At 40.1% G+C, this 13799-nt stretch overlaps 1 protein-coding gene across 2 annotated transcripts in view; it reads right to left on the bottom strand.

Moving 5' to 3' along the window:
• tmem161b (transmembrane protein 161B) overlaps positions 1–13799 on the bottom strand; it is a 53468-nt gene that overhangs the window by 13110 nt on the left and 26559 nt on the right. For both annotated transcript variants that reach the window (XR_001480057.2, XM_015360635.2), the window contains exons 5-8: positions 13039–13195; positions 6042–6193; positions 3264–3324; positions 3023–3163 (exon numbers count right to left, since the gene is read on the bottom strand). Coding sequence is in view for 1 of the 2 variants with exons in the window: in XM_015360635.2 (XP_015216121.1) it covers positions 3023–3163; positions 3264–3324; positions 6042–6193; positions 13039–13195 (511 nt within the window). In the remaining variant the exon portion in view is untranslated. The remainder of the gene's footprint in view (positions 1–3022; positions 3164–3263; positions 3325–6041; positions 6194–13038; positions 13196–13799) is intronic.

Here is a 13799-nt window from a genome sequence, read left to right as displayed (position 1 = left end):
TAAAGCCCCAAAAAGGATTATACGAGTAAACGCAAATAAGTGCAGTAACCACCAAGTATACTGCTGTTAGTTAAGGTTCAGGAATCACGCAGCTAAAACGAACAAGGAAATGTAGGTGTAAATCAAGATTCAGAATTTAAACGTGCTGCAAAATTGCAAAAGAAAAAGCAAATTAATAACCACGTAACTAGAACGAATAATGTTTCTAAATATACAACGTTCGAATTTCTTCATACCCTGAAAACACGCTCAAAAGGAATGTTATAACTTAATCCTCAAGCCAGATGCGTACTGAGCTGGTCTGACGTTTTGGCTTCTTGATCTGAAAAGCACTAATTTATGCAGCAGAAGACCTCCCTGAGTGACCGTACCCCTGCCAGAAAAATGAGAAGCTGGTGGAGAGGACTGCGACTGAAACGTTATCAAGCACTTTTGCCCGGTCTTCCCTGCGGCTTCTGGGCTCTGCTGAACCCAGTGGCGGAAGGAAGCTGTAATTGATCGGCTGGCCAGACCATGGAGCACACTGCCAGTATCTCTTAAGACCCAAGTTTTAAAGAACCCAGATAACTGAAGCAGCAGTGCTTTCACATATACTTTGACTGAAATTGCACAGCTGCAGCTGGTAACATAGATGCCCAATGAAAACCAATTACCAAAAGCATCACCAATATTTAAATTGTTTTTATTGTGAATTTCATTTGTTGGTTTTTTTTACTATAAAGTGTTATTAAAGCCAAAACACATGTATATCTCCAACTAATATAGTAGCCTTTACATATTGTTAGGTATAACTTAAGATATTAAATAAAGTGTATAACATGCTTGGTTACATGATATGGGCACCTGTACAATAACCATTTGCTTTTAATCCCCCACAGGACAAAAACAGCAGGAGATTAATATGCAGTTTAAGGGCAAAAGCATTTTGATTTGTCTTGGTGCAGATCAGTAACCTAGACTACAGCAGGAACATACTCAGTTCTTTGTAAGCATAGAATCCGATGTATTGAATTTCAGTAACAAGGAGTTAATGAACCTGTAAATCTATGGTCTCTTAAAAGAAGAAAGTGGTTTAGAATCTCTAGGGACTGCTTACTACAAAGAGCTCCCCCATGTGAAAACTAGTTGGGTTGGAAGTAGTAAGAAGAGATTTAAGGCATTCATTTGTATTACCTGTCAGTTTAGCAATCAACCTGCACAACAAGCTTAGGAAATGTTAAGCTTAAGGTGCACTGCGTAACTATTCAATCCATTACAGATCGTGAAGGTTCTTACGTACAAAAAAGGAACTAAAGGCAAAGCAATCAGTTACAATCACTATTGCAGCTGCTGGAAGAACAAATCACAACAGAAATAGGGCACAAAAATGTACAGTCAATTCTGGCAAAAGAGGCACAACCAACATCAATATCAGGGGTTTCGAGGGAAGACCAACCCATAGATCTGAGCGAGCAAGGGATTGTGAAAAATAATCCCTCGCTGAAGAAGCCCAGCGACTCCAGGCCTTGTAAAACACCAACCCAAAGGTGAACAGGTTATGGAAGCCTGCCATCACAAAGTGGATTATCTCTCCAGCTGCTACCAAGTCATGCATCTTATTTACACCACCTGACGCGAGGTGAAATGGAAACCAGTTCCAGCTGAAAAATAATCAACTGCTCTGTACAGCTTAATATCCTATTTTGATGGGAGCACCAAGAACGGTTCATGTAAGGTACAGGCCAAACGACTGTGCGGGTGTGGATTTAAAAAAAAAATCCTCTCATCGTTTTGCACAACGTGACCTTCCTCACCATCTTGTTTTCTTCTGTTTTCAGTTGAACGCTGTTTTCTACAATATAAAACTTTTCTGTCTGGAGAAAACAATGGTCATTCCCACCAGCAAGTCAAACGTACTATTTAGAGAAAAGACAACTGCTGTGAAATACAGTCCAATTTCCACAATATGCAACACATCAGAAAATAAACCCTAGACAACAAATAGTAGATAAGTAGAGAACAGAGCTGTGCAAAAGTTTACAAGTTCAGTGACAGACAATTAAGAGCTGCCTGGGAAAAAAAAATGAAAATCAGAGGAAAAACAAGACCTCACAAACAATGCCAAGAGTGAATTTCTTAATCCAATGAGGAATACCTATAAATCTCGTACTTCATCATAATATGAATGGTCAAATCCAAAACATTTCTGAAAACAGACTGTTTAGCAAACAATCTGTTATTTTCTACTCATCATAGGTCACAGTCAAATCATATAAGCCTGTCATATTAAAATATAGGAACAAGTCTATAGTCATTAGCACACTATATTTTAATATAGTGTGCTAATGACTCACTGAGACTCATTTGCGCACCATTGCGACCAACACAGTAGAGAAAAGATATTACTTATCCAGAAGATATATTCTCCCATACAAATGTGGTCAAAATCCTCAGAGACATTGACAAAGGCAAACCAGCACACTTCTGACCAGTGGAAACTACATGGAAGTGCATTTAAATCTGACAACAGAACTTATCCAAATGGTTGTGGGAGTGGTAGAACAAGCTGTCTGCTTGACATACCCTGTCTCCCTTCAAAACATGGCTGGCTGAAACCCGTAGGTCTTCTAACTATCAAACAGGACAGATGGGCTCAATGGACTCCTCTTCTATGTTTAGCTTGGTATGCTTCTTGGTCCTTCCTTTAATTTTATCTAACACCATCACACTTAATACTAATTCCCTAGAGAAATAAACCGGGCTTCTGTACCAACAGGTTAAATAAAGAGTACTCACTATAAAATAAACAGGAACTGTGTTTCTGTTCCTGAACCTTTTGGCAGAGATATAACTTTTAAAACACCTTAGTGTATTTGAAAGGTAAATGGCAGAAAATCTATGTGAGCAGAGCTTGGTTCTGTGGCCTCATTTCATTAAAGTGATCATATTAGTAGATTATACCAATTTCTAATTTAGTAGTCTTTCCGAATTAGTAATTCCCACCACAGCATTCTGCCGTAGGACTGATAACACTGCCACTTACTGTGTTACTTTTGCTGTTGCCAAGTTCAACGCATCCAGGTGCATCTGAGCTAAACGCAAGCCAGGAAATGTTAGGAAAGCACCGATGACGGAACACAGCAAAGCCAGGAACAGCTTGAATGTTAGCTTGGATATCGGGCCCCTACAAGATAAACAGATAACATTTAATATGTCATGAACACATCTCATACTCTGCACTCAGTATCACACTGAACGGCTGCAATGATAATCAGATAACTTACTGGGACTCCAGACCCTGCTTTTCAAGAAACTGCACAGCACTTTCAGAAAAATTGGCAAACCCTAGAGAAAAAGATGAACATTGTAGTTCAGTAAAAAGGATGATACATAGGAATATGCAGTTGAAGTTTTACACATTTACACACCGACCTCAAGTGAAATTCCAGAAGTATAACCCAATAAAGAGGAGGACTGAGGGGGAAGACGATAAAGTTTGCTTGTCACCTCATTAAAATACGATACAGTCTGTTCTTTACAAGTTCTAGTCCTTGACAGAAAACAGAGAACAGCCCACCATGTCCTCTTTTTTCTGAGAAAGGATGTTAGATCAATGCAGCACCATGCAAAATACTAAAAGTCTGCATTGACACTGTCCCAGTTCTCTACCTTTATAATAAAAAGTAAATGCTTGGGCTTCCCAAGGTGGCTCAACAGGTAAAAGGGTGCTCACCTGAGCACAAGTTGAAAACTGTGCTCACAAATTCATGCCTGGGTCATGCCATTAAAAGATGAGTAGATGACAAGTGGGCGGGGAGGAGGAGTCTGCCCACATTTTCTTACTCTTCCCCGTGTGCGGTCACAGGGTTCGTAACTGAGTTTTTTAAAACACATAGCTGCCAATTTCAAATCAGGTGGATGTAATAAATAAAACAACTGCTGAATTAAAGAAGTAAATGCAGAAAAAGGAGGCAGAGACAACAATATTACAGCTAAAACAGAGCCGTATTTCTGGAAGTAAATACATTTTTTGCATAAATTACAAAGCAATACGCTGTACAGTGGCAGCCCAGAAATAGACCACCTCAAAGGATTGTGGGTCACAGCCTTGAATCCAGTATCAGCCTTGGAGATCTTGAGAGATGCTATGACTGTACTTGCACTGCTGTAGCTACTGTAACATTTGTTTCTTCTTTCTACTTTTCATTGGAATTAACCTTCAGCTGTGAACTGCAGCCAATGCACACTGACACAGCTCCCCATTTGAATTGGTGGTGTACGTAACAAATAAAATATGTTTCTACTGTTGCATCCCTACTCCAAATAGGAAAGAGATAATAAAAGTAAAATGATTTAAATCAAATATCACGTATTTGACTTATAGGTCAATTAATGAATTTTAACTCAGTGCTTCACACAGATGTACTTGCTCATTACATGTGATTTTGAACAAAGTAAATTGGCTTTGAAATATCTTGTTGTGCAAAGCTCTACACAAACTATCGATCCAAAAGCCATGAGCAGATCTGAAGCCACATGGTGCCCACTAATTGCTTTGAACACATTTTCTCCAGCTCGGCTTCTTTGTCAATATATGTGATACAGTTCACTTTCCATTACCACTGGTGTTAGCTGTCCAGACACCAGTCTTCCCAGCTCATCAGAGACAAAAATGTTGCATTTTTTAAATCATGTCCCCTTGCCCCCTTTCCAAAGTCTAAACAATAGAGGAATGCTAATTCCTTAAGGATATTGGCTACAAATATAGCAAGTAAAGTGTCATATATATATTTTGAATTATAAACATTTTACAACATAAAAGGAAATGTTCCAGCATCATCATTATGGTAACTGCTTCCATCAAAAATGGAACAGCACAGACCAGCTCAAGTGACTGCAGGTCATCATACAGATGTTCTTGAAGCAATAAGCAATTAGATCTTTACTGCTGCTACCTGTGCTTTTGTAATCTGGTACTTTAATAAAACTTAACTAGAGCAGTTTGACCAGCATCTGTTTCACTGCACCAATGCCTCCTGCAGAGTTAGATGAGAGCCAGATAAAATTAGGGCAACTATTTTCAAAGAGACTTGAAAATGGCAGCCAGCAGCCATATCACCCTGCAACTCACAACTGGCAACCCACTGAAGCTAAGCAGGTGTGAGCCTGGTCAGTACCTGGATGGGAGACCTCCTGGGAAAAACTAAGGTTGCTGCTGGAAGAGGTGTTAGTGGGGCCAGCAGGGGGTGCTCACCCTGTGGCTCATGTGGGTCCTAATGCCCCAGTATAGTGACGGGGACACTAGACTGTAAACAGGCTCCGTCCTTCGGATGAGACGTAAAAACTGAGGTCCTGACTCTCTGTGGTCATTAAAAATCCCAGGGTGTTTCTCGAAAAGAGTAGGGGTGTACCCTGGCATCCTGGCCAAATTTCCCCATTGGCCTTTATCAATCATGGCCTCCTAACAATCCCCTTCTATAAATTGGCTTCATTACTCTGCTCTCCTCCCCACTGATAGCTGATGTGTGGTGAGCGTTCTGGCGCACTATGGCTGCCGTCGCATCATCCAGGTGGGGCTGCACATTGGTGGTGGTGGAGGGGAGTCCCCATTACCTGTAAAGCGCTTTGAGTGGAGTGTCCAGAAAAGCGCTATATAAGTGTAAGCTATTATTATTATTATTATTATTATTACTTGAGTGAGCCCATTTAAAGAGAGAACTTTGGGATTCCTCAACACCTCCGTGAGATCTTCAAGTTACTGTGCCAGAGCAATGATCTCTGGCAGATCGAGAACATGACATCTTCGGGAAACTTTGTTGCTTAATGGGCTAATTAAAGTTTGCTCTTTAATCACTTCCATTCATAAAAGTTTGATTAACAGCAATTCCAGAAGTCTATCTTTGCTTTTATAAGGAAATGTTAGATTACCATAATTTGAAAAAAAAGCTTGGTTTTATTTAATGAGAAAGCATTACCCGGATTGGATTTTAACCACAGGTTTTTAAAGGCAGAGCTGCCCTACTGATACGCATGATTATTTGTCTATCCGAAACTGATAGTACCTGTTTCGAGCCCAAACTCCAAGTAATTCTCCGTCACAATCAGAATCGCCATGGCTTTGACAAAAAAGAAGAATGCGAATGTGATGCAGACTGAGCGCTCCCCACCTTCTTCTACCCTGAAGTAGTGAGCGGTCAGTGAGAAGAGGACCTTTCTGGGAAACGGAAATGTTAAGGACATCAGGCACAATCCGTCAGAACAACATTCTTCTAAGAGAGAACAAGAACGTTCACAGAAACCGATACAAGATGCAAGGCTTCGGCTAACTCAAAAGCATGCATTAACTAGTAAAATATGACCCGTTTTCTTAAAATTAGGGCTCTTTCGGACTAATTATCGAGAAAAACTTTTTTATACTCCTAAATGCCAGCTTCTGCTCCTCTGTAACCCACATTTAAAGCCAATAAGACTAAAAACATTGGAGAATGAACATCAAAGGCTTTGTTTTTTGGGAAAACAGATCACAATCCAACCTGCATATACAAAGCAAAGAAAGCCCATTTTTTTATACAAATTCTACACCATTTTCTTTTTTAATGACAAATGTGGTGACATCCAAGCATTTCTATGTGCAGAACATTTCTAGATATCTGCTGAAGCAGAATGCACACTGTGACCATTCCAAGAACCAAACTTCAAAAAACACCCCCATTGCCATTACACAGAAGAGACTTTGGCCATTTTTATAAGATTCAGGAAACAATTTACATTCATTTTGACCCATGGATCCGAGTACCATCAGAAAAATGAAAATGCATTCTAATAAACCTTCCACTTTTCGAACTGTTCAGTGTTTGGGAATTGCAATACAAACAGCAGTGCTTAAAAATACAAACTCAAAGTCAATTTGTCAAAACTGGTTTTTCTTTGTCAAAATGTGTTCTCTGACCCTAAAACTGAAAATCACATTTTCTTCCCTGTTCAACGTGCATACAGCTGCTTAAGATTCGTCCACAAAATGATTACTTCCATTTTGAGTTCAACATTTCAGATACTGACAGTTTTTTCTGTGCTGTTCAGAGCATACGCTCAAGGGCGAATTTCAGTTTTTGTTTCCTTACACAGTACAGATCTCCCCTGTCACACACATGGAGACATTTCCACCTAAGGGTAAGAGCAAATCAACCCTATAGCACTGTCATGGCTAAATCAGCCACTATAAAGCTACAATTTTTGGAGATTAAAAAAAAATAAATTTGGAAGTAGCATTTCAAATTTCTGTTTTTAACTTAAAACTCTCGATGCTTTAACATAGAAGGATCTGGCTGGGTTTGCTCTTTCATATTTAGATAACTGCCACTAGTGCTGCTCTGTGCTTAGCTGCTGCTGGGTCATAATGTTCTTCAAATCAATCAGCGTACCCTTGGAGAATGATAATTTCCTTTACATGCACCAACGCCCACCTGAAATAATTTGGGAAACTGAACATAAGAAGGACTAACGTACCTACCATAGAGTTTGGAAAATGCAATTTAATCTCACTACAAAATCTGAGTTCCTTAAATCAGCAAATGGTTTCCTTAAAACCATTAATTAAACATTTGTTTTGAGATTAAGTTATCATTTTTTACAGTGGGCTGGACAGCTCCGTTGGCAGAACACAGTAATGCAAGGGTAGGGGGTTCAATACCCATCAGCTCCACAATGCCAACCTGCCCTGCCAGTGTGAAAAGACCTTCATCACACAAAGCACTGACTCCTTGTAGAAGGTAGTAGTTGAAACAAGTAACCTGAACTCTGTAACTGTTAGACAGACAAACTCAATTCAAAATCTTTAATGAGGAATAGTTCAATTACGTAACAGAGTTACACTGGAGAAACAATTGAAAGAGTCTGTGTACAAAGGTAGATCGGAGAACGAAATGCATTGCTGTTACGTTACTAAGGCTGTGACATGGCAGTGCAGGGCGGAGCAGTGGCTCTGTGGCTCAGGATCTGCGCCTGTGGCTGGAAGGTTGCCGGTTCAAATCCAGCAGCCTGCAGAGGAATCCTACTCCGGAGGGCCCCTGAGCAAGGCCCTTAACCCCAGCTGCTCCAGGGGTGCTGTACAATGGCTGACCCTGCGCTCTGACCCCAAGCTTCTCTCCCTGTCTGTGTGTCTCATGGAGAGCAAGTTGGGGTATGCGAAAAGACAAATTCCTAATGCAAGAAATTGTATTTGGCCAATAGAGTGATCTTATCTTATTTAAGGCAATCACCAAAAATATTTTTTACAACTGGGCTAAGGGACTCCTCACAGTGAAGATCGCCTGGTGAGATCTGCTGTACGTGACGAGCAAGAAGTGCGATACCGAAAAGAAAGCGCAGTGAAAACCCGGCGACACCAAGAGCTTCAGGGGAAATGGAACGACCCCAGAGGGCGCAGATCCTGACAGCACGGAGCATTCGTGTGGACGACGTGTGAAACACGGCAAAACATGGAAGCTGCACGTCCTTGAACAGCTACGGTACCGATTTTTTTTAAAGTAGGAACGTCATCTTTTGCACAGACTGAAGCCCAATGTGATTAGCAACAGCAGTGCAGTTTCTGAATTGCAGGTCCACAAGACCGTCCACGCTTTTCATTGTGGCTGTCATCGATCCGATGACTTATCAGTGTCTGCTGATAAACCACGCAGACAAGGAGCGAGTACTGTACTTTCATCTGACATATCTCATGAGATGAATGCTGTTAAGTCAAAGCTGTCAATGAGCAACATGCTGGTTTACTTTATTACTGTTTTTGTTTTAAACCAAGGACAGAGTTAAGAAAAAAGTCTTAACAAACAAGCAGAACAATTCTACACATCAGTGATCAAGGGTGCAGCCCTTAATTGTTTTGGTGGCAGAAACAGAGGTGCTCCCAAAACAAGAATACCAGAGATCCAGAACAAGTGCCATAACCACAATCCTCCCAGGAATGAAAACTTTGCCCTTTTGGCAATGTTTGGTTTGGTTCTTTACCGTACCAAGTCAGTCTAACATGAAGAATCACCCACCCCCTTCAAATCTCCAAGTTACTACTTTGTTTCAAAATATCACACCACATAAGCCTTTTTGAATCCTGTCTGTTACGTAAATGTATGTTTTAAAATAAAATAAAAAATTATTTGTCACACCTCACACAAGACACTACTTTTCTTAAGCAAAATGATAGCTTGCTGTTAAAGAATGTAATCCTAAAACGGCCTTATGTGCATAAAGCGAAGGAGAGGTCTTTAAAGTCTCTTGTGCATTTTATTTGATCCTGTTCGTTTCCAGGATGGATCTTCAGAGTGCAAACTAAAATCCGCGTTTTTGCGCAAAGAGATTTTTAGCAGCAAAACACTCCTGGAGACAACTAAATTTTACAAGGGTCTATAAACATGTTTACTGCACAGACACACTGCCCTCATCATTTCCATTACAAGTAAAGAGGATAGGGCTCATTAAAGGGCCTTTTACCACTCCGCTGTGTCAACAAGAACATTTAATAGCATGTTATCCCCTGGATAGATCATACAGGCACTGAACACAGTGCAGGACTGCTTCAGCTCCCTGGGGATAAGATGTGTACTGTGGGTGAAAGAGCATTTCGCTCTTCTGCCCCTAGCCTCTGGAAAACCTTGCCACTTTCTATCACAATCTCAGACCCTGTGACTGCTGAATTTGCTATTGCAAATCAACCCTCAGGCAACCTGTTACAGTCTGTTCAAAAATTTGTGAAGTACACGGGCAAAAAAAAGTTATTTTTACTAACATGATCAAAAAAAAAATAAATCGCTGAAAGGTTTTCGTCTTCAAATGCAGGAAATTAGGGAAGCGAAGTAGTGTTTCCATCTCCTGTCAAAATCATTGCTTTAATGAAATGAATGCATCCTGCATGCCAACAGGAAATCGGTCAGCTGCATTTTCAATTTATGCTATCTAGTACTGTATACAAATGCTTGTAGCTTAGGCAGACAAACTACAATGTCACTCAACACACTTTGACAATGAAGCAGAAGCACTGAAACACTACTCTGGACCTGGCATTCTATTCATAAAATGAGCAACTATCAACTGATTAGAAATCAGACCTGTTCGTAGTAAGAAAAGCTCTTTCAGTTTGTAGGACACGAAGTTCACTAAACTATTCCCACTTCCATCTACCACATTTCATCAGAAGGAACCCGAGTCACAAAAAGACAACCACAACAAATAAATATTCTTTACATATACTTTGGGCTTACCGACTTTATAAATTGCGATTCTGTTTGCCTTGTACACTAATTACTGAGCAGCAGGGCTGTTTATTAGGTTCTGAAGCAAAGTAGCTGACCACCCAGAGTAGAATCTGATCCAAAAATACATTCCAGAAGCAGGCTCTTAGGCTTATTTCACATATATAAATATAGGAGACCAGATACACTTATCAGAAGCTGGGGGGAAGTTTTTCTCACAGAGAGGCAGATGAAGCTGAAATTGAGTAGGCTGCTCATAGTACATGCAGCTATATCATCATCTCTCAAGCTTTTCAAGGTAATCAGCTTGGTGTGCCAGAAAAATTGGGTCTTCAATTTTCTGCAGCAAGCAATACAACGGTACTGAACACCTCCACAGCAGTGAACTTTTAACAAGTGAGATTTAACCTTCAGACTGTGGCAGGACTGATTCTTATGATTTGGTGACTAGTTAGTGGGGAAAAAAAAAAAACATTAGTTACAATTTTCTAGCACTACATTTCTAGTTGAGGGCTACATTTTCCTATCACCAAAAGGTACAGGATAAATTCAGTACGCCACATGCAATCTCTTCCTACTAAGGTTGCAAATCCCAGCAGACAAAAAAAAACAACTTTCAGACATAACATGCACTTTGCCTACAGCTGCAGTACAACAAGATTCTTCTTCCTACTTTCTGCTTTTGCCGCCATGTGAAGTCAAGAAGAAGCATTAACCTGCAATCATCAAAACACAGGAATCGAGGCAAACACAGAGTTGTAGCGTACTTCAAATTCTTCGAGTATAACTTTTATAGACAAAAGGTCCAATACATTTCAAATCATAGTAAATACATCACAGGAGGCTGGACACCGACCTGTAGTATTGTAATGGAGCTCTACGATTTTCCTCAGCACACCTCATCCTTGGCCATGCCTTACGCTTACAGATTAACTTTGCTAGCTGCGTAGAAGGATTCTTCAACACTGGTTTAGAGGTGTTCTTATTTTTGTCCCCCATTCAGTTTGGCATGAACAGCACCCTCTCCACACTTAAATTCAATGTCCCTGGTCTTGACATAAGCAATTGGTTTTTACGTGCATTTTGCTAAGGGCCTGTCTACTCTGTGGACAATGCCAGGCAACCCAACTCCAGGGAGACACGCATCAAGGACTCCGAATCACCAGCAGTGTACCATCGGAACTGCATTGTTTTGGGAATAGAGTCTCCCACCTCCACTACTTCTCCTTTTTAGCTTTTGGTGGCACTGGCCATGCTGGAAACTGAGGCTCTTTGGGATCTGTGGATGGTGTCCTGAGCTTGGATGACCGTTGCCAGGCTTGGAGTAGAATCAATCTGTTGATGTGATCTCTATCATGGTGTGGGGTTGTTGGAATGGGCTGCTGTATTTTACTTTCTTTGACAACCAGCCTCTCTCGGTTACTTACTTCATGTTGCAAAATTTGGCGGCACATACCTCCCCACATGCGGGACTTTTCATGGTCTTTGCTTTCAACATTATTTTCAACATTATTTTTGGTTGATGAGAAACAGCATGGCTTTTTTAAATGTACAAACGCAACTATAGTTTTATACTGTATGAAAAAATAGTAAATCCTAGACACATGGAAAATGTCTTATCCCTAAATGGATTGTAGCTTCTCACATTGAGTCCTGAAGGGCTTGTAGCTTCTTTGCATTCTCTAATTCACTGCTTATGGGTTTATATCAAGAAAACCATGGAATGACAAAAAGGCAAAAGTGTGAATTCAGTGGTCATGTTTTCCTGATTTCACTCTGTTAAGTGAACTTTAGAGGGAACGTCCTTTTTAGATGAGGATTTTTAGTTTTACAAACACCTTTCAACATGCTGCAGAGGCAAAGTAAAAAGAGTATTTTGGGTGAAGTTATTTTCTACTTCTAAGCCTGACACTGTACAAATGCTAGCTGCCAGATCTGAGGAGGCACTATATTATTTTAACATCAGAAGCAGAAACTCGTGCAGTTGCACCAACCTGAAAATCAAGCTGCCCGATGCGAAAGGAAATTATATTCATTACAGATTTCAAGCAGCCTGTTTAACTTTATTGAGCAGCTAAAAGCACGTCTGAAAACTCTGACTGCTTAGTACTATTTTTGGCTTTTTCATTCACGCCTTTTTTAATACCTAATAATAATCTAAGGAAAGAACCTATACAGAGAATCTTATTTGAGCTTATTTGAGCTATACCACTCTTTGTCCTTATTTTGAAGTAGGTAGTGTTTTTTTCCTCTTTTACTTTTCACTTGGGTTGTAAAAAGCAACTTACTAAAAGCTTGAAAGACAATCCATCAATGAAATAATTGTCAGAAGTGATGGAGCACGAAAAGGATTACAAACCCAGCAGGACATTTATTACTCTTTTTTAGCTGAGACCACAGAGTGTGCTCCATTTAATTTAATGACAAAATTACTAGATATTAAACTGGAATTCCTAATTTATTTATTCCTCACAATAATGGGAGCTAAATTCATGCACCTTTTAGAAGAAATGCTGTATGAAAAGTTATCCTAAGTGCATCCCATTAAATTTCACTTTAAAAAACACAGTGAAAGACTGCTGAGCAAATTAGCGCAGGATACAAACGCTATTTAAGCACAAAACCAATTTGAGGGAACAGAAAATCCAGGGTTTGTTGATATCGTTTTTGAAAACCCATGTTGAAAACAGCTAGTATATGGTTTTCAAAACGAAGTGTGCTTTAAAGAAACTGTTACTTGCAAACAGAGTTACATCGTTAACAGAAAGATTAAAAGCAGTGCATACAATAAAAGCCTTGACACTTTCATAAAGGATACATCACAAAGGCTAGGACAAGCAGGCACCAGATCACACTGATGTTCATCTCACTGGAGGGCTTCATCAAGCTGTAGTAGAACTCCGTAATGAGATACACTATCGTGGCTGCAACTGTGAAGTCCACCAGCCACTGGTACTCAGGGAAGTAATGCAAAGCTGAAAAGCAAAGAGGAAAGTTTTGAAATTGATGTCAGTTCCTTTCTCGGTATTGGAATTCACACCAACAATCGCGACCAAATTTGAGGTTTTCAACAAGTAACTCAGTGCAGTGCTGTTACGTAATCAACCTTTAAATCCAATTGCTGTGGTGGAGACAATCTATGAACATTTACAGCTTTAGTGAGAATGCATCCATTAAATAGCAGCAAGACGGAACGAAGAAGAATAAGTCCCTTATTTACAATCTTCGGCAACAAACACTCTGCTTTAAGCCAGAGTGATTTTGGAGGGAAAAAAATGGATTTATTTAAAACTAAACTGCAGAAGCTAGTAGTCATTGAGGGTCATGAAGTGGGTCATGGTTAAAGATATGTTTTGAGCACTGAGCCTTTCTATCCCTTCTGTAAAACATGAAGGGTTAAACAAATTGGAAAAAGAGTATTGCGGTTTTGATTTGGGTTGAATATCTACAACAGAGTCAGAAGGGGAGTGCCACGTGGTAGAGTTAGATGATTTCAAGATGGCGCCATCCCAGACGACATCCCACCTGTAGCTCTCTCTGCTTGTTCTTATGGATTTGTGTGCCACTAATGATAGCCCT

This window comes from Lepisosteus oculatus, chromosome 3 (genome assembly GCF_040954835.1).
Source record: "Lepisosteus oculatus isolate fLepOcu1 chromosome 3, fLepOcu1.hap2, whole genome shotgun sequence".
In the NCBI taxonomy this organism is placed as follows: Eukaryota; Metazoa; Chordata; class Actinopteri; order Semionotiformes; family Lepisosteidae; genus Lepisosteus; species Lepisosteus oculatus.
Note: the sequence above shows the minus strand (reverse complement) of the source record. Positions and strands in the feature narration are given on the sequence as shown.